The 18,726-nt window shown below is 53.5% G+C and overlaps 1 protein-coding gene across 2 annotated transcripts in view; it reads left to right on the forward strand.

Moving 5' to 3' along the window:
• The window catches only part of GDPD5 (glycerophosphodiester phosphodiesterase domain containing 5), an 87,723-nt gene that overhangs the window by 64,415 nt on the left and 4,582 nt on the right, over positions 1-18,726 (forward strand). For both annotated transcript variants that reach the window (XM_087821653.1, XM_087821654.1), the window contains 10 exons: positions 5,977-6,075; positions 6,349-6,442; positions 6,853-6,998; positions 10,979-11,061; positions 12,176-12,326; positions 12,874-13,092; positions 13,657-13,814; positions 14,105-14,252; positions 15,323-15,405; positions 18,148-18,260. In XM_087821653.1, the coding sequence (XP_087677779.1) occupies positions 5,977-6,075; positions 6,349-6,442; positions 6,853-6,998; positions 10,979-11,061; positions 12,176-12,326; positions 12,874-13,092; positions 13,657-13,814; positions 14,105-14,252; positions 15,323-15,405; positions 18,148-18,260 (1,294 nt within the window). The remainder of the gene's footprint in view (positions 1-5,976; positions 6,076-6,348; positions 6,443-6,852; positions 6,999-10,978; positions 11,062-12,175; positions 12,327-12,873; positions 13,093-13,656; positions 13,815-14,104; positions 14,253-15,322; positions 15,406-18,147; positions 18,261-18,726) is intronic.

Raw genomic sequence — 18,726 nt, forward strand, 5'->3', positions numbered from 1 at the left:
TACTCACTCTGTGCCCTGCACTGTTTCACAGCCTGGCCTATATTAACTCATTTAACCCTCACAGTAACCCTATGATGGAGGTACTGTTATCCTATTTTGCAGCTGAAAAAACTGAGGTACAAAGAGGTTAAGTAATTTGCCCAAGGTCTCCCAGTTAATACATGGAGGATCCAGGGTCCTGACCCTGTAGCCATGCAATTACTCAGTACGGGGCACAGCAGCGGCCCTCTGGTTGGGCCCTGCCTTGGGTCTCACCTCTCTTCATTCCTCAATGAGCTCATTCTAAAACTGATCCAGTCATGTTATTCCCAGCTTAGAGCTCCTCCCACCACTCATACTGCTCCCAGGATGATCCAAACTCCCCCACCCAGCACTGAGGCCCTGCATGACTTGGCCCCTGCTGATGTCTCCCAACTGCTGTCGTGGGTCAGTCACCCCCAGCTTTTGCGCTATGAGACATCTCTGGCCCTGCCAGCATGTCTGCCTCTTCTCCACTTTACCTCTTCGCTCTTGCCTCACTTTCTCTCTCTTTTGGACCCCTCCTTGGTTCCCTACCACCTGCACAGGCTGCTTGGACTCCCGCAGCCCCGGCAGGGCCCCCTACCACAGTCCTGAGCATCCGTGTTGGCCATTTCCATCTGGCTCCCTCACCCCAACCCTCCCCAGTCTGGGAGCTTCTTGTAGGCCAGGATTGGCTTTGTCCATCTCTGTGTTCCCAGTGTCCACTCAGTGCTGGGCCTATAGCAAGGAGGCTTCATAGATTCAGAACCTCAGTTCTCTTGCTGTTCATCACATGCATGATGCTGAATGTATGTACCTGAGATGCTGGCTCTTCTTGAGGCCCCCGTGGGCCTAGTGGTGGCACAAAACTAACCGAGAGAGAGCGCTTCCCTCCCTGGAGCACCTGGGTCTTGGAGGCAGGGCTAGACCATCTCTTTTATTCCCAGAGGCTGGCTCAGTGTGGGCTTGCCATTCAGGAAGGGGCAGAAATGTCCAGAAATAACCATGAGCTCATGAGATGGGTTCAGAGTGAGTCTGAGGAGAAGGGCTTACTTCCAGCTAGAAGGAGGACATGAAGCGGACACTGGAAGATATATTGAGCTCGCGTTGGGCTGTGCAGTGGGAGGTGCCTGTGGGCATCTGGGGGCCTTGGAGATCAGGTGCTGGGGAGTCAGGCTGGGTGACTGAAATCTGCCAGCAGCCCAGGTGTCCCACCTTCCTCCTACTTATCACTCTATCGGAAGGTCTCCTCTGGGCTTGTGAAGTCTCCTCTGTGAGGCACTTTTATCTCCTGGCTGCAAAGCTAACACTTGAAAGAACTGCACCAGATGGCACCTGGGTGGGGCTGGCACACACCGTGGTCACCTCCTCTAGATCATGCCTGGTTCTCAGCAGGTCACATCTGCTTGATCCTTTTGGAGAGGCCTTGGAGGCACTGAGCCAGCAGGGGTGGCATATCACTGCAGGGAGGCTTCTCCTGGGAGGGGGAATCAGGTCCCTTCATCTGCACTGGTGTCAGCTCTGCCTTCCTCTCCGCTCTGCACCTCCCACAAGATCTCAGCATGAGGAAGGTCCTTCCAGGCAGAGCTGAAGCATAACTGGACATGTTGCACCAAGAGGGAGGCAGTTCCCTGGGGCTCAGAGTTTTCCAGTAGGGGTTGGGCACTCTCCTATTTTGTTTCCAAGATTCTATCATTTGATTAGAAGATTCTAAGGAATCCTTATTCTTTTTTTTTTTTTTAATCCTTGCCTAAGGATATTTTTTCCATTGCTTTTCAGCGAGAGTAGAAGGGGGGGAGAGAGAGAGAGAGAGAGAGACATCGATTGGTTGCCTCCTGGACTCGAACCTGCAACCCAGGTACGTGCCCTTGGCTGGAATCGAACCCGGGGCCCTTCAGTCTGAGGGCCAACGCTCTAACCACTGAGCAAACTGGCTAGGGCCCCTTATCTTTTTTCTGTTTTAACCAATTTTTGACTTTCTAATACACTGACATGGTTCAAAATTAGGAAGGTACAAGAAAGTACACAGTGTAAGCCTCCCTACTACCTCTCCAAAGTATTTCAAGTATATCCAAATACACGTATATACTCCCTTTCTCCTTTGCTTTATTTTTTAAAATATATTTTTATTGATTTCAGAGAAAGGAAGGGAAAGGTAGAGAGAGAGAGAGAAACACCAATGATGAGAGAGTCATTGATCGGCTGCCTCCTGCATGCCCCCGACTGGGGATGGAGCCCGCAACCCGGGCACGTGCCCTGACTGGGAATTGAACTGTGACCTCCCGGTTCATAGGTTGACACTCAGTCACTGAGCCACGCCGCCCAGCTAAACACAAGCCCGCTATACCCTCCATTCCGCATGTTAACAAAACTCTTGTAGCTCCTTCCCCTCGGTGCATTGAGAGCTTCCCATTGCCACCCAGCCCCTGCTCCTGTTCCTGGGTCTAACCCTGGGTCCCGGGGTATCTAGCGGACCCTTGTTGATGAGCCTGATGACATCCCAATTGCTTTTAATTCATTGTCAGGACCATGTGGCAGTGACCTGGGTGGGAATTTCGGGGTAAAGAGTGTATACTTTAGTAATTGTGATAGTTCTTGTCAAATCACCTCTTTGCCAACACCAGTAGTTCATGCTCCCTCGCAGGCTATGGTTGTACCTATCAAATCGCCCTGGCCCGTAAGGTGTTCCAAGATGTCTCGACTTTGCCGATGGGTGGGTGAAAATGGTCCCTCAAGCATAGTTTTGATTTGATTTCCCTGACGATGCCTTAGATTCAACATCTTTCATGTGCTTGAGTCACTTGCATTTTCTTTTCCGTAAACTGTCTCTTCATATCTTTTGCCCTTTTTGCTACAGGATTTGCTTTTTGCTTGTTAATTTGCAGGAGCTCTTTATAGATTTGGAAAATTGGCCCTTTGGCTGATGAACTGCAAATAATTCTTCCAAGCGTGTCACTCCGCCTTTGACTTTGTTCGTTGTACTTTTACCATGGGAACTTTTTTATTCTTAAGGACGTGAATCTGTCATCTCTTTTTATCGCTCCTCACTGTCGGGGCCTTTCCCATTCCAAGATTATAAAAGATTTCTCTATGGTATTATTTGGTAATTACATGTTTCTACTTTTTTAACATTGAAAATTTTTATCTTTTTGGAAGTTATTTTCAGGTATAGTATGATCTTACTTTGTTCTTCTCAGACGGCCCCCTCTGTTCCTATCATCTGCCCTTTCCCTTCTAATTGGAGATGCCACTTTTATCATATGCTAATTTTTAAAATCGATTTAGATCTGTTTCTGAGCTTTTTATTTACTTTCATTTATCTCTCTGGTTTTATACCAGTATCATTCTGCTTTAAATACTGCAGTTTCATACTGTGTTTTAATCAAGATCTTTATTTAGAGAGTCTCTGGTCCCCCCTCCCCCACCCACCCACACGAGTCCTGAGTAGAGGAAGGCTGGGGGACAGAGATGCCAGGACCTGTCAGGCACTGCGCTCATCCTAATAGCCACGACCATCAGTTACTGGGCACTCACTCTATGGCTCAGGCACTTTCCACACAGTATTTCATTTACTCCTTGTAATAATCCTGTTTATCTGATATTAGGCCCACTTTGAAAAATTATACCACTAACATTTAGTAAGTATTTACTATTTTGGTGCCCACCACTGTGCTAAGCATGTCCCTTGTATTTTCTCATTTATCTTCCCCAGTACCCACTAGGGAAGGCACTCACTCTCCCCGTTTCACAGCTCAGGAAACATGCTCTGAGAGGCTCACCTCCCCCATTAGGCAGCGGAGCCGGGGTTTCACTGGTGGGTATACTTAAGTGTGTCCCAAGCCCTGGCCAACCAGCTGCCACAGAACCCAGATCCCAGCCTCGTCCAAGAGGCCAACCTGTGGCATCTTTGCAAGGCTGGGTTCCAACTCCTCTTGGGTGCCAGCACCCAGGCAAGGCTCACTGAACAAATAGATATACCTCCTGTATCCCGATCCTTCCCATTGTCCTCGCAAACCACAGTCTCACCAGCACTGAAAACCAAAGACTGCGTTCTCCGGGGACCGTGGGCTGCCCCTGGGCCTTCTGGGTGGGGTTTCTCCTTTCCAGGCAGATTTGAGGAACAGTGGTTACACTGTTGGGATTCAGTGCTGTTCTTGTGGCTTAAGAACGCCTGTTGGGGGGAAATCCCACAGACACTGAACACTGCAGCAATGCTGCTGAGCATAATGGTGCCACTACAGCAACTGCAAAACTCATAATAAAATTTTAATTGCATTAGGATGATGGGGAATTCGTTTTATTGCAAGTATTTCCACAAGCAATTAAATATTGCAATAAGATGCTCTCAGAAATGACCCTTCAGAGACCCTTGCTGTGCCCAGGGAGGCAGGGCTCCTGTGCATTGAGGGGGAGTCTCAGGGATGGCTAGGACACGGCTCGGCCTCCCGCCACTGCAGCATGACCTCTGGGACAGGCAGAACGGGTTCTGGGTCCAGATCCACCCCCTCAAAGCTACATGGCCAAGCAAACCCTTATGGTCTCTGAGTTCAGTTTCTCTATGTATGAAATGAAGATAATTCCTCACCTGGGACGTTAGGAGGATACACAGGAGGAAAAATGGAAGTGCCTCCCACAGACCCAGGCACACACGGGCCCTCCGTGGGCCTGCGTTTCCCGACGGTCAAGTCAGTCTGCGAAGGCCCCACCTGTCTCAGCCTTATTACTGTTTCTTATTGAAACATTTGTTTCCAGGCTGATGGGCTGCAAAGGAAAACTTCATCCCAGGCAAGAACGAATCTTCCTTGCCTGGCAGGGAGCCAAGATGGGTTGGCCCGTCTCTGCCCTCACCATCTAGAAACTCATTTAGAGCTTGTACTATCATTGGAGGGTTCTCAGAGCGCTGCTGAGAGGGGCTAAGAAAGGCACTGAAGGAAGAGAGAGGGGTGGGGGCCCTGTTGGCAGAGAGGACAGCTTGAGGCAGGCCTAGGAAGTCAGTGGGGGCAGGGTGTGGTGGCCTGGGCTAGCCTGTTATAGAGAGCGGGGTAGGGGCTTTGGGGTAGAGCTGTGATCTGGGCATTACCGAGGCCTGCCTGGCAGTGCAGGGAGGTGTGGAGGGTGAGTGCCACAGCTCAAGGGAGCAGGGGGGTTCTGGGGACTCCCTTAGTTTGGAGGAGCACCTGACATTGCATGAGATGTTTCACATCCCATCTGTCCCCAGAGATCTCTGTCCTTGAAGGTTCCATCTAGCAGAACTGTGCTTGCTTTCTCCAGCAGGCGGCTGTGAGGGCAGCCCTGATGACACCTTAGAGGCTAGAAGGTCAGAGGCTGGGGCTGAGAGCAAGCCTCTGCCATGGGGCTGGGGCGGGTGGGGCAGGACCCTCCCTCACCTCTGCTTGCTCAGCCTGAAGGGCCACCTTGAGCTTGGCTGGCTGGGTATAGGCTGGGCTGGGTATCAGGCTCCCCTGGCTCCTCAGCCTCCTGCCCCTGTGATCCAGGCAAGTCACCCTTCACCCGAAAGGTTGCTGGCAGGGCTGGGGAAGGCCTTGGATGTGACCTACTGGGCCCAGGAGACACCCCCTCTCCAATTTGCTGGGTGTCTTTGCTCCTCACACCTTCTGTGGGGCTGTGCCCTGGGGCTTCACCTCTGCCTTGCTCCATCGCCCTCCTACCTCCCCACCCTTCTTTCTGTCTCTCTTGGTCTTTGTTCTCACGGGTCTGTCTGCCTCCTGCCTCTGCCTCTCACTGTCACCTGTCTGGCTGTCTCAGGCTTCTTTCAGTCTGTGCCCGTCTCTCTCCCGCTTCCCCCCTTCCCTGCTTTGCCTGCCTCTCTCGCACTCTCTATCCCTTCCCCTCAGTCTCTCAGTCTCTCCCTCTGCCTCTCCCTCTGCTCTCCCTCCCTCAGACACAGTGGGGACCCTCAGGCTGTCCAGCCACACCTGCTCTGACCCCTTGTCTGGTGGCTCTTTCCCCTTCCAGATGGGATTGGTGGTCATCCTGGTGTCCACAGTGGTGGCCATGTCGGCCATGGCCCAGCTGTGGGAGGAGGAGTGGGAGGTGCTGCTGATCTCCCTGCAGGTAAGTGGGGGGAATGCTTCCCCCAAACCCTCAAAAGAAGGCAACATCCTTTTATTGCTTTCATTTCCTCAGACCAAGACCCAGAGGCGGCAGGGAGGGGTCCAGGTCACAGCAGGTCAGAGGAGGGAGGGTGCTATAGCTCAGGGTCCCTGGACTCCCGGTGTCCTCCAAGAGTTCCCTGCCCCTTGGCTAGAGCTGGGCCATTGGGATGTTGGTGAGCAGAGGGTCTGGCATGGCTGGGAGTCAGCCATCCCTCTTGTCCTCCCACCCAAGGGCACAGCTCCGTTCCTGCACATGGGGGCCCTGGCCGCCATCACCGCGCTCTCCTGGATCGTGGCAGGACAGTTCGCCCGGGCAGAGCGCTCCTGTAAGTACCACCGGGTGAGACCTGTCCCCCACCATGCCCTCCAAGTACCAGGCCAGCTCCGTACTGCCCTCACCTAGATGTCACCTGGTGCCCTTGGGAGGAGGTAGCGCCTTTGCTCTCGGTGTGGGGGGTTCTGTTCGGAGTGGCCATGGGTTCCAGGGAGGGCTGCAGCCTCAGTCAGCTTTGCTGTTACTTCTTCTGCACCTGTGTCTGTGCGTCTGCGTGTGAGTTAGAGGCCAGGGTCACCTTTCCAGCAAGAATAGGGGCCGCCCTTAGTGCAGGGTCCCTTCAGAGCATGTGTGTCCTGAGAGCTAGAGGGAAGAGGGGTCCCCACAACCTGCCCAGGGCTCACAGTCGGGCCTGGTGGGAGCCGGATGCCCACTGGGCAGTGCTCACACCTGTGTCTGCAGCCTCCCAGATGGCCATCCTCTGCACATTCTCTGCTGTGGTGTTTGGCCTCTACCTGGCCCCTCTCACCATCTCCTCTCCCTGCATCATGGAGAAAAAGGACCTGGGCCCCAAGCCTGCCCTCATTGGCCATCGCGGGGCCCCCATGGTGAGTGCCACCTGAGGGCACTGACAGACCGGGGTGGGGGTGGAGTGGGGAGCAGAGCTGCCATTCTAGGGGGAGATAAGCGAAGACCTATCTCCTTGTAGGGAGGGACTTGTAGGGAAATGAATATAATACATGTAATATAATAATAGCAACACTGTTTAGCCCTTTTTGGGGGGGCGGTATATGGGGAGGGCTGATGAGAAGGCTGGAGAAGTTGGATGGGATCAAGTCCTGAGGTGGTGGGTTGGCGGGTCTCGCATGGCTGGGAGTCAGCGGCCGCTCTTACCCCGCCACACAAGGGCACAGCTCCGTTCCTGCACGTGGGCCTGACTCCCAGCCATGCCACAGAGAGGGCTGCTGGGTGGGGTAGAGCCCGGCCTGCGGGCTGTGGCCAGGCAGCAGGGGAACTGCCAGCTCAGGGCCCACTGCTACAGGGAGGACTGCTAAAGTTGAACTGGGTTGAAATGGAGAGAGGAAGGAGTCAAAGTCAGCGACTGCTCCTCTGCTGATGCCCCTGTGACCCTGAGTGACCCGCCCCTCGAGGGGGCATACTCCAGAGCCGGCTTCCTCGGCCTTGTGGCAGCTATGGGAGCCCGGACCAATTCCATCTTCCCTGTGCCAGTTTCCTCATCGTGTACCACGAGATCATGAGAGTGCCCGAGCCGGAGGGCCAGCGAGGCGGGACTTAGCACGTGTGACGCCTGGTAGACGGTCCTGTTTCTTAGGCAGGCCCTCCCCCTTCTCTGGACCAGGGTTTCCTCACCTTGAACGTGGGTTCTCAACAGAGGCAGTACCACTCCCCACCCCCGGCGTGCTTGGGGGCTTTGTGAGAGCTTTTCCGTGGTTGTCACAGTGACTGGGAGTTCTGTGGTGTTGAATTTCAGGGTAGCCCAGGTAGCCTCACAAAGTAACTTTTAAAAGGAGATGTTGACGCCCTGGCTGGTTTGGCTCAGTGGTTAGAGCGTCGGCCTGCGGACCGAAGGGTCCTGGGTTAGGTTCCGGCCAAGGGCACGTACATCGGCTGCAGGCTCGATCCCCGACTGGGTTGGGGCTCGTGCGAGAGGCAACCCGTCAGTGTGTCTCTCTCACATCAGTGTTTCTCTTTCTCTCCCCCATTCCACTGTCTGAAAAGCAATGGAAAAAATATCCTCAGGTGAGGATTAAAAATTAAATAAGTAAATAAATAAATAAACGGAGATGTTGAATCTGATGGGGCTATGAATTACCTTAAGATCCTCCCCCTATTGCATGTGCTGGGTGTTGTGTCCATTTCCTAGATAAGGCCCAGAGACCTGTGCCCCTGAGCAGGACCCATGTGCCCTCCACCACACCCCATTTTGGTCACAGCACCTGGAGGCAATGAGCTGGAAAGGCCATGGCTCTGGATTTGAGTCCAGTTTTGCCATATGCTGCCTGTGTGTCTCAGGCAGGCACCTGTCCCCTCTGAGCCCGTCTATAGTGAGGATACAGAAGCACAGCCTTCCCAGGCAGTGGGGCTCCTCTTTTCTCAATGACCCAGATACCCGCCCGCCGCTCTAGAGGCCAGGGGACAGGAGAGGGTGCTGAGGTAGGGGAGGAGGGGTGAGGGGAAGGAGCAAGGTGGCCCAGCATGGATTATTTTTTAGTAGAAAAATTTCAATCAGGGACATGGAAAGAGTAGTATAATGAAGAATGGCACAATGAATCTGATACCACCTTCAGCATCCATCACTTCTTTGCCATTCTCGTTTCATCTCTCCCTACTTTTCTTTTCCTGCTGTAATATTTTAAAGTGAACATCATATAATTATAACACCCAACCAAATTAATAATTCCTTAATATTATCTAATATTAAATCCATGTTCAGTTTTCCTTTATTATCTGAAAAATATGTTTATAGTTGAGTTGTTAAAAATCAGGATCCAATGGGGCCCAGCCAGTGCATCCGGTTGACATGTCTTCTAAGAATGTTTTAGACTGTAACAACCCTCTCCCTTTTTTTCCCATATGCTGTTTATTTGTTGAAGAAACAGTCATTTGCCCTGTAGAATTTCACACATTGTGCATCTGGCTGATTGCATTCTTGGGGTGTTTTTTGAGGGGCTGGCGTAGGCATAACTCCCCCTGGTGTCACTGTGAATGCTCGGGATGCTCATGCGTGTCTCCCTGTGGGAGGTTCTGACTCTGGGTCCAGACATCTGTGTATGATGAACCCAAGTGCCCATCCCTGTCTTAAGACTGTGTCCACGTGCCCTGGGTGTGTCCTCCCTATGTGAGTGTGCCTGTGTGTGTATGTGCATGTGCACACTTTAATATTTGGTCGGACTAACTCCAAAGCTTAGACTCTTAACCACAGTGGCCTGCCCACTTGAGTTTGTGACTCCCCCCGCCCCCAACACACATTCTTGACAGCAGAACATGTGGGCTTAGGCCTGAGGCAGTGGGAGCCCTGATATGGGGATTACGAAGTCACCTCAGAATCCCACATACTTCTGGGGGCCCTCCTAGAGTTCCAGGACTGGCCAGGGAGGGCCAGCTTTCCATGCCTCTTTCTCTAAGAGGGCAGCACTTAACTAGGGAGACCCAAATTGAAAAAAAGCCTCCAGAAAGAGACTGCCCTTCCAAACACTTCCTCAGTCTATCCACATTCTACCTTCTGCAGCCCCAGCCCAGGCAGGAGAGAGCAATGGTATCTCTTGAGTAGTCACTCGTGGAGGCCTGGCCACAGGACATTTAGAGATGAGATGGGTGGGAAGCCCACGCCTCTCTCTAGATGCCTCTGTGGCCCTGCTCCACCTCTGGGTGAGGTCTCACACAGCCCACTTGACTGGGAGATGGCACGTTCCCCAAGGCTGCTCTGCACCAGGGAAAGGGCAAGAGAGAAACTGATATTATAAAGACTGCTGATGTCTGTTATCTCACCTATGAGCTTGATAACAGCCCATTTTATAGCTAAAGAAACTGAGGTTCCAAAACATGAGGTGATGGCCCAGGACTGGGAAATGGAATTGCTCCTTTGCAGCTCCAATGCCCTTTCTGTGCCATGCTGCCTCCCAGAGAAGGGGATTGTTACATGTTGGGGAACAGCATGGCCAGATGGAGAAAGAATGGGAATGAGTATGTCTTGGTGGTAATGAGATCAGCCGTGGGGACCCTTTCCACCCCATCCCTCAGTCAGGAGTCCTCCCTCCTGGTCTTCCTTGCCTGGCTCCTGGTCCAAGCCCAATCCTTGGTGTGGTGCTGACCCCCAGTGGCAGTAAAGAGTATGACAGGGTCCTCAAACCTGATAGAACTAGGGAGACTTAAAATCTCCACTCTCCCAAATGGAAGGACCTTCAAAGAACAGTGACTGTGCTTTCTCAAGGAGTAAATGGGGAAACTGAGGTCTACAGGAGAAAGAGATGCGCCCAAGGTCACAAAGCTGGTTAATGGTAGAGTTAGGGTTAGAACCAGGCTCTGTTGATGTGTATACTATAAGGTTAGCAGTTGTCATTTATTAAGTTGTCATTACTTATTTTACGTCAGGCAACATGCTAGGGAATTTTAATCCGTGTAACTGTCTTGGAGATGATCCTGTCATTTTCTGTATAGATGAGGAAACTGGTCATCCTCTGAAACTGCCACCTATCTACCCTCCTCTCGCTCCAGGATCTCTACCTGGACTCAGGGAATTACAATGGGAAAACTTGGCATTTGGCCCCAGCCCAAGACTTCCATAAGGCAGAGGGCTGCAGAAAAGCCCTCCCACCCCCACTTTTATATACGTCACCACTAACCACCCCTGCCTCTCACTCTCACCCAAAACCCCTGCAAGGCAGGCAGCATTTAACAGATGAGGAAACTGAGTTTCAGAGAAGCCGTGTGGCTGCCCCTCTTACATAGCTATTGCTTGGAGGAGTTGGAATTAGAACCAGGCCCAACATGGAGAATTTCCTATTGGCTGGGGAAGTGTACATCAGCTAAATCTCAGCTCCCTCCTCACCACCCCCTTTCCTGGCAGCTGGCCCCAGAGCACACGCTGATGTCCTTCCGGAAGGCCCTAGAGCATAAGCTGTACGGGTTACAAGCTGATGTCACCATCAGGTAGGTGTTGGGGTTGGGAGGGTGGTACTGGCCCTCACCCCATCCCCACTGCATCCACATCTGGGTCTCTGCTTGAGAAACCTCAGGTCCCAGAGCCTCGGAGATGGGAGGGCAGAGGCTTGTATTATCCACTGCAGGGCAGGCACCCTGTTTGTGACAATAAATCTTGTGCCAAACTCCAGGATATAAAATAGAGAAAAGAACAGGGGCTCTTGGTTCAAACAGGGCTGGGGGGTTGTGACCTAGAATCCTGCCACAGAAGATGACCTATATGAAGGACTAGATCTCAGACAGATGGAGCTCAAACACTCTGATAAGTGAAGTGAGAACATTGCAGAGTGATATATTCACTGTGATGTCAATTCTATTTTAAGAGACCATATTAAAATGACTTACACGTTTTCTATGTGTGGATATATGTGTGTATTAGTATAAAGGGCAGGGAGAATCCACACCCATCTCATAACATACCTGTGAGAAGGGGAGAGGGGCAGGGCTACCATGTGTACAGGTTGTGTGAACAAGGGGTACCACTTGAGAGAACGCCTTCCCAGTGCAGGGATCATAGAATTATATATGTATCAAAACTTCCTAGTAGACGGTGGTACAATGCCTGAGGAAGGGAACACGGGGCCTTTTACTGTTTCAACGAAGGCAGCATATAGGCTTAGGCAGTGGCGATGGGGTGGGCCAGGATGGTGGGGGTTAAAATTTGTTGAAGGGGCCAGCTTTCGCACTGTTCTCATTATGGCATCACATGGACTAGGTTCTAAGCCAGGTTCCACCACTTACTGGCTCTGGACCTTGAGCTAGTTACTTCCCTCTCCCAGCCTCAGTTTCCCCATTATCAAATGAGGTAGCACCTACCTTCCCAAGTTGCTAATAGGCCCAGCCCCCATCTGACCCTCATAGAGAACTTGAAGGAGTCATCCACTCGCCCACTGCCTTCCCCGTGCTGACGGGGAACCTGAGACCCAGAGAGGGGCAGAGCCTGCTTGGGTCCTATGGTGGGTTGGTGTAAGGGGGTGGGGAGGAGTGTGTGTGGGGGGGTGATTGTTGTGGGCAGGTGAGGGGCCTGGACGGGCAGTGACCCAGTGGCCCCACCCTCCCGCAGCCTGGATGGCGTGCCCTTCCTCATGCATGACGCCACCCTGCGGCGCACCACCAACGTGGAGGAGTTGTTCCCAGAGCTTTCCCGCAGGCCCGCCTCCATGCTCAACTGGACTGTCCTGCAGAGGCTCAACGCTGGCCAGTGGTTCCTGAAGGTCTGGTTGTGCCTGTCCCAGTCCTAGGCATGGAAAGCACGGGCAGGGACCCCATGGAGTGAGAGGGCTGGGCAGCATCAGCTCGGGTGATCCCCACTCCCCAAGCGTCCCTCACAGCCAGGCTTGTTAGCAGCCCCCTTGGGCTCCTGCCACTGGGGCCCTAATATCATCATTGTCATTGCTTGTGCCAGTCTGTCCTCCTTGCCAGAAAAAGCTGTTGTTGGTAACAGTTAATAGTTAAAAGTGTCAACTCTGTAAAACTCTAGAGGGAAGTTGGTTCTCTGGTCTGAATTGTTACGAAAGGAGAAATGTGCTGGTGTCTGGGAGACAGTACAAGCAAATAATTCTCTTAGTGAGCAGGGTGTGGGGGAGAGGTTAGGGTTGGGGTGTCCTAGAGCCCCCACAGGGCCACAGCCATCAGTCTGCCTGACACGCATACATCAGTGGACACTGGCAGCTCAGGGGTCTTCATGCATCTAGCCAGGAAGGCACATGGAGGCCCCTAAAGGGCTGGTGAGGCAGCCATGTGTGTCCTTGTCTCTCCCAGGCGGACCCCTTCTGGACGGCCAGCTCCCTGTCACCCTCCGACCATAGGGAGGTCCAGAACCAGTCCATCTGCAGCCTAGTTGAGCTCCTGGAGTTGGCCAAGGGCAATGCCACACTGCTGCTCAACCTGCACGACCCTCCCCGGGAGCATCCCTACCGTTCCAGCTTCCTCAACATCACACTGGAGGCCTTGTTGCGCTCAGGCTTCCCCCAGCACCAGGTGAGACCTGGCAGCCTCGCTCCATGCAGCCGCGCCCCCAGGACTCCAGCATAAGCTCACCATGTCCCCTTTCCAGACCTCAGCTTCCACATCTGTAAAATGGGGGTAGCATGCCCCTCGCCTCCCTGATGGGGTCATCGTGGGGACAAGAGGGTAACAAGAAAGTCCTTTAAAATATACAAAGGGCAGGAACAAGTCTAGGTTCTCTGAAATACTGTTACTTCTAGGAAGCATTGCCCACATTCTTGTGGTGTAACATTTGGAGTTCGGGGAAATCTCACACCAACTTATGATGCACACTGCTGGTGGCCATGTGCAGAATAACTGACCTTTGGGTTATTAGTCATCATGACAAGGGTCTAGAGGGCAAGCTCCCTGGGTTGTTGCCAAAGCAATTCACAGCCTTGGCTGGGATCAAGTCACCCCCTGATCATGAGTATTATATGGAAGATTTCACCATGTGCCAGGTCCTGTCTCTTAAGCCTTCCAGGTGCTTTAGGAGGGGCAGACACTAAACCCATTTTACAGATGAGAAATCTGAGGCCGCCCCCTCTCTGCCTGCAGGTTATGTGGCTGCCTAACAGGCAGAGGCCCTTTGTACGGAAGATGGCTCCTGGCTTCCAGCAGACATCAGACTCCAAGGAGGCAGCTACCAGCCTGCGGAGAGGCCACATCCAGCGACTGAACCTGCGCTACACTCAGGTGTCCCTCCAGGAGCTCAGGTACTCGCCCCAGCTCACCCAGAGGAGGCAAAACTGACCTCCTCCATCCTGTCTCTCTCTCTCAAACACACACACATACCTGCACATCTGGGCAGATGGCTAGAAGCACCGGGGCTTCTGGTTCAAAGGGGAGACGTCAGGAGCATCAGGCAGACATGGGTTTGGCTCTGAATCGGGCCCTCTGGGAGGGAGAGTCCTTCCTCAGGGACAGTGGTGAGGATGGCATGATGCTTTACAGGCTCCCAGAGGCCCAGAGCCGTGGGCTGACCAGTCTGTTCCCTACCCCACAGGGACTACGCATCCTGGAACCTGAGTGTGAACCTCTACACAGTCAACACGCCGTGGCTCTTCTCCCTGCTGTGGTGCATGGGGGTCCCATCTGTCACCTCCGACAACTCCCACACCCTGTCCCAGGTGTCTTCCCCCATCTGGATCATGGTGAGTTGGGTACTGTTGGGGGGCAGAGGGCATCTAGGGGGAGCAGACTCCATCCTTGGGACTCTCTAGTGAGGTCTCAGGTTGTGGGGAGCGGTAGAGGATACAGGCTTGAGGCACGAGGAGGATCTCCTTAGCAGCGGGGTGGGCACTAAGGAGCTGGGAGATGGGAGGAACCTGGGCCTGACGCACAGGCAGAAAACATCACTTAAGGCCCCCGGAGAACAAGTGAACTACTACTTGGGTTTTTTGATTTGTTTATTTTCTTTTAAAGGAAGGGAAGGCATGATAAAAAGAGGGTAACAGGACAAGAATAGGGAACATTAAAATCTGCTGAGATTACAGAGAATCAAACCAGTTTTCAATTGGTTGACCAAGCACCTGCAGACAGGCCTGAATTCCAGTCCCAGCTCCGCCACTGGGGGGCTGGGGAGCCCTTGACCTCCCTCCTAGGCTCCCACTGCTACCTCTCTGAGAAGGTGAAAGGCAGGTAGAGGGTCTCGTTATGGCTGAGACAGTGCCAGGGTCAGTGAATCAGATCTAGGTCACAACGGTTAAGTCCATCCACCTGTCCAGTGTCCTTTAAGGCCTCCGAAGGCTCAGCCCAGAATGAGATGAAATAATACTGTGGCGGCAGAAGCAATGAGCACACCTGAATTTTGGGGTCACAAGAGTTGACCAACAGCAAGAAGAGCCCCCTGCCCCTTTCTACTGTCCCTGGGGGAAGCCCCATGGTCCACACCCTCCAGTGACACATGTACTCTTACACCCACACGATGCCACACACCTGCACACCAGCAAGCCATGTTGCACCCTCACCCTCATCTATTTCTTTCATTATTCACCTCTTGCTTTGATCCCCCTTAAGCACACAAACCCTCTAGACTCAACACCAACCACCTCTACCCTGAACCCCATACAGAACTCTTTTATCCTATGTACACACACACACACACACGCCCACAATGCCCAGAGCCCACGCCTCCAGGTCCTCCCCTGCCACAGACCCTCAGTCTGGAGCCCAGTGTGGACCGGCTGTGACTGGGGGCTGGCCATGGGCCATCTGTCTACAGCCCCCGGACGAGTACTGTCTCATGTGGGTCACCGCGGACCTGATCTCCTTCACGCTCATCGTGGGCATCTTCGTGCTCCAGAAGTGAGTAGGCTCTGACCACCTTCCTCGGCCTTCCCTTCCCCAAGGCAGACCTGACTCCCACCCCAGTCAGGTGCCCTTCCTCCTGAGCTGTGGGCCAGGAGAAGGCCTGACAAGATGGCCCATGCGGGGAGGATTCCCAGTGGCCCCCTCAGCCAGAGCTGGTAGCTTCTGGAATGAGCACCCATCTGGGAGCCCAGAGCCAGCCTCTGCCCTGATTTGCTGTGTGGACTGTGATGAGTTTCAGCTCCTTTGTGGCTTGTCTCCTCACCTGTGCTGGATCCCTACCAGCACTTGACATGCAGAGACCTCCCCACCCCTTAGACAACAGCTGGGACAATGGGTGCAGTGGGGAGGCGGGGGTGGCCCAGGAGAGGGTTGAGGGCCAGGCTGGGGCCCCAGCCCAGCCATGAATCAACGGGAAGGAGTTTTATTCTTAACTGACATTCTCTCTCTGTCCCATTCTGCTCTGACCCGGCGCATGTCCCTCCTCTCTACCCCCAATCTCCCCCTCTCTGCTGCACTCTGGCATCTCACAGCTATCACTTGATCAGGTAATTCTGGTGTGGTCTCCCTCCTCCTGTTCCTCTTTCTCCCTCTTCCTTGCCACCCCTTTCTCCAGTCCCTCTGCAAACCTGCACCAAGCCCTGTGCCTGGGTCAGGATCCCTTACCATCTCCCTCCCAGACACCTCCCTCGCCTGAAGCCTCCTTCCCTCCCCAGAATCATCCTCTCCCCTGCCATACTCCCTTCTCTTCCCATCTTACCGTGTGCGCCCCTCTGCTCTCTGTTCCTCCTGCTGTTTCTGCAGATGGGGAACAAGTGTTTCCTTGTAGGTTGCTGAGCTGGCCTCTCTCAGTACCAACACATCTTCCTCTGGGGAGAGGGCTCTGCCTGGGCACCCAGCCCCCCATGTCGCTTGCAGGGCCCACCCCACTGCTCAGTGCACGTCCTACCAAGTTCTGTCTCTCCCTTCCCATCTGTTGCCTTTCCCCTCTTTGGGTTTGCCTCTCCCATCACTCCTTCTATCTTTCCCTGGTCTCTCTCATCTTTTTCACTTTCTGTCTCTGTCTCCCCCATATAGTCTCTCCCACTTTCCCCTGGGGAGGGCCCAACAGCGGTTGAGCTTTCTGACCTAGATGTGCATGGCTCCAGAAACCCTGGTCTGACACTTTTCTTCTGGGGTTAATGTTAATTTCCAAGATAAGATGTGGGTCTTGGGGATCCAAGTCCTCCTTGGTCAAGCACCTTGTGCTCTCTTGGGTCAGGTGGCTTCACTGACCAGCTTCTAGGAGAAACTGCTCCCAGGCTGGGGTTCTGATTCCAGTCAACATACATTCACCAAGTCCTTTCTCCATTCCTGCAGTCAGCAGACATCCACATGTGCTGGCTGGTGCTGTGCTAGGGTCAGGCCACACATGGAGTCCAGCATGCTGCCTCAGTAGTAGAACAGACATGCTGGGCCTGCTCAACATACATCCAGGGCAGTGTCACTGTCCTCTGGGAGTCGAGAGGCCTGATGGAGAAGGGGACCCTGGTGCAGATCATTTCCTCATTCTCCCATTTATTCACTCAACAAGTACTTAGGGCCCCTGTCCCCTCCCCCACAGCAGGCATTGAGGTTGGTGCCAGGGGCACAGCCATAAATAAGAGACCCAACTGCTGGCCTCAAGGACATGTAGGGCTAGCCCAGCCACAGCACAAGTTGCCTTCCCCTCTGCCTCCGCCTCCTGCTTTGCCCTTGTCCGTCCGCTGTCCATTCACCCATCTGCCTGTCCATTTCAGCTGCACTGACCCCATCTGGAAACAACTGATTCCTTGTGGAGTCTGGGCTCCCTTCATCTACCCCAGCAGGGCTCAGTGCCCTGGGGGTTGGGTTGTTTCCAAGCTGACACCTGCTTCTCTTGGTGGGAGTGAGGGTGGGGGTCCAGTGAATCCTTCTGTTCAGGTTGTAGGAAAAGTCTTAGGCCAGGGATTTGGGGCTAGTTCAGAGGAATTACAACAACAAAAAATAGTGCCTGGCTCTGCCTGACCCCTGCATGCTCTATCTAGCACCCCCTCTCAGCCCATTTGATTAATTTTACCCCCAGTCCTGGCCTTGGGCATCAGAGGGATTGACTCCCCAGCCTACCCTCCCCATCAGGGAACATACACCCCACTCTTCCAGGGTTGTTGGAACAGAGTAAAGGAGACTGTATCCCAAGTCACTCTCGTGCCCTTGGCTCTGACCCTGTAAAGACCAGTTCTAAGCAAAGTCCCTGCCATCTCCTCATCCCTCTGCTTTCCTCTGGGATTCCCTCTGGCTTCACTCAGTCTGGTCATGATGGTACAGCTATAGGAGACATCAGTTGGAACTCCCCAAAATTGGTGTGTACCCCAGGGCGGGTCATCAGAGTCAGGTCTGCTAAGCCCTTCCCCGCCCCAAATTTATCCCCTCCACAGAGAGCCAGGTGCGTAAGTGGGAGCACCTGAGACAGAACTAACCAACTGACCAACCCAAAACATCTTCCTGGGCCACGGGGGCTGACCTGGGTTCTGGAGGTAAGAGGAAGGCAGGAAAACCCTGACTGAGAGTCAGTGGACTAACTCTAGCTCCAGGTCTGCCCATCACTGGGTCCCATCTGGATAGTAAGACGAGTCCTGCTGGTCTCTCAGGCCAGATTGAGAGAGGCTCTGGAACAGGGCAGGACCCCTGCTCCAGGGAAAGGTGGGGAAGGGCCTAATGCCCATGGGGCCATCTTTGCAGGTGGCGCCTGGGTGGCATACGGAGCTACAACCCTGAGCAGATCATGCTGAGTGCAGCAGTGCACCGGACCAGCCGAGATGTCAGCATCATGAAAGAGAAGCTCATTTTCTCAGGTAGGCAGCCCTGCATACAGGCTGAGGAACGCACTGGGCTCAGTCTCTATCCCACACATGCACACGATGTGTGCACACATAGCACATGCAGGCAGGGGCACGGCATGGACATACAGATGCCCACACATGTAGAGGCACACACACACAGAGGTGCACACCCTCCACATGCAGCTATGTTAGCCCCATGGGTGGTGGGCAAGGGTGACGTACAGGAGTGGGGTGGGGGTAAGAATCTGCTTTGAGGGCCTGTCCCTGTTTGCTTGGTTCATACAGGAACCCCAAATACTGATTTCATTGCTATTGTGCCAGCCCTTGGACATTCCCAGTCTGATGGAGGAGGCAACTATATAAGCGAGAACATGGGAAATTGGGTGTCACTAGAGCTCTAATAGATGAGGGTGCTGAAGCAGAGTGGGGTACGAGGAGGAAAGAGTGGTCAGAGCTCCCTGGGGCAATGAGGGTTTTG

Source organism: Miniopterus natalensis, chromosome 11 (assembly GCF_054644295.1).
Source record: "Miniopterus natalensis isolate mMinNat1 chromosome 11, mMinNat1.hap1, whole genome shotgun sequence".
Taxonomy (NCBI): Eukaryota; Metazoa; Chordata; class Mammalia; order Chiroptera; family Miniopteridae; genus Miniopterus; species Miniopterus natalensis.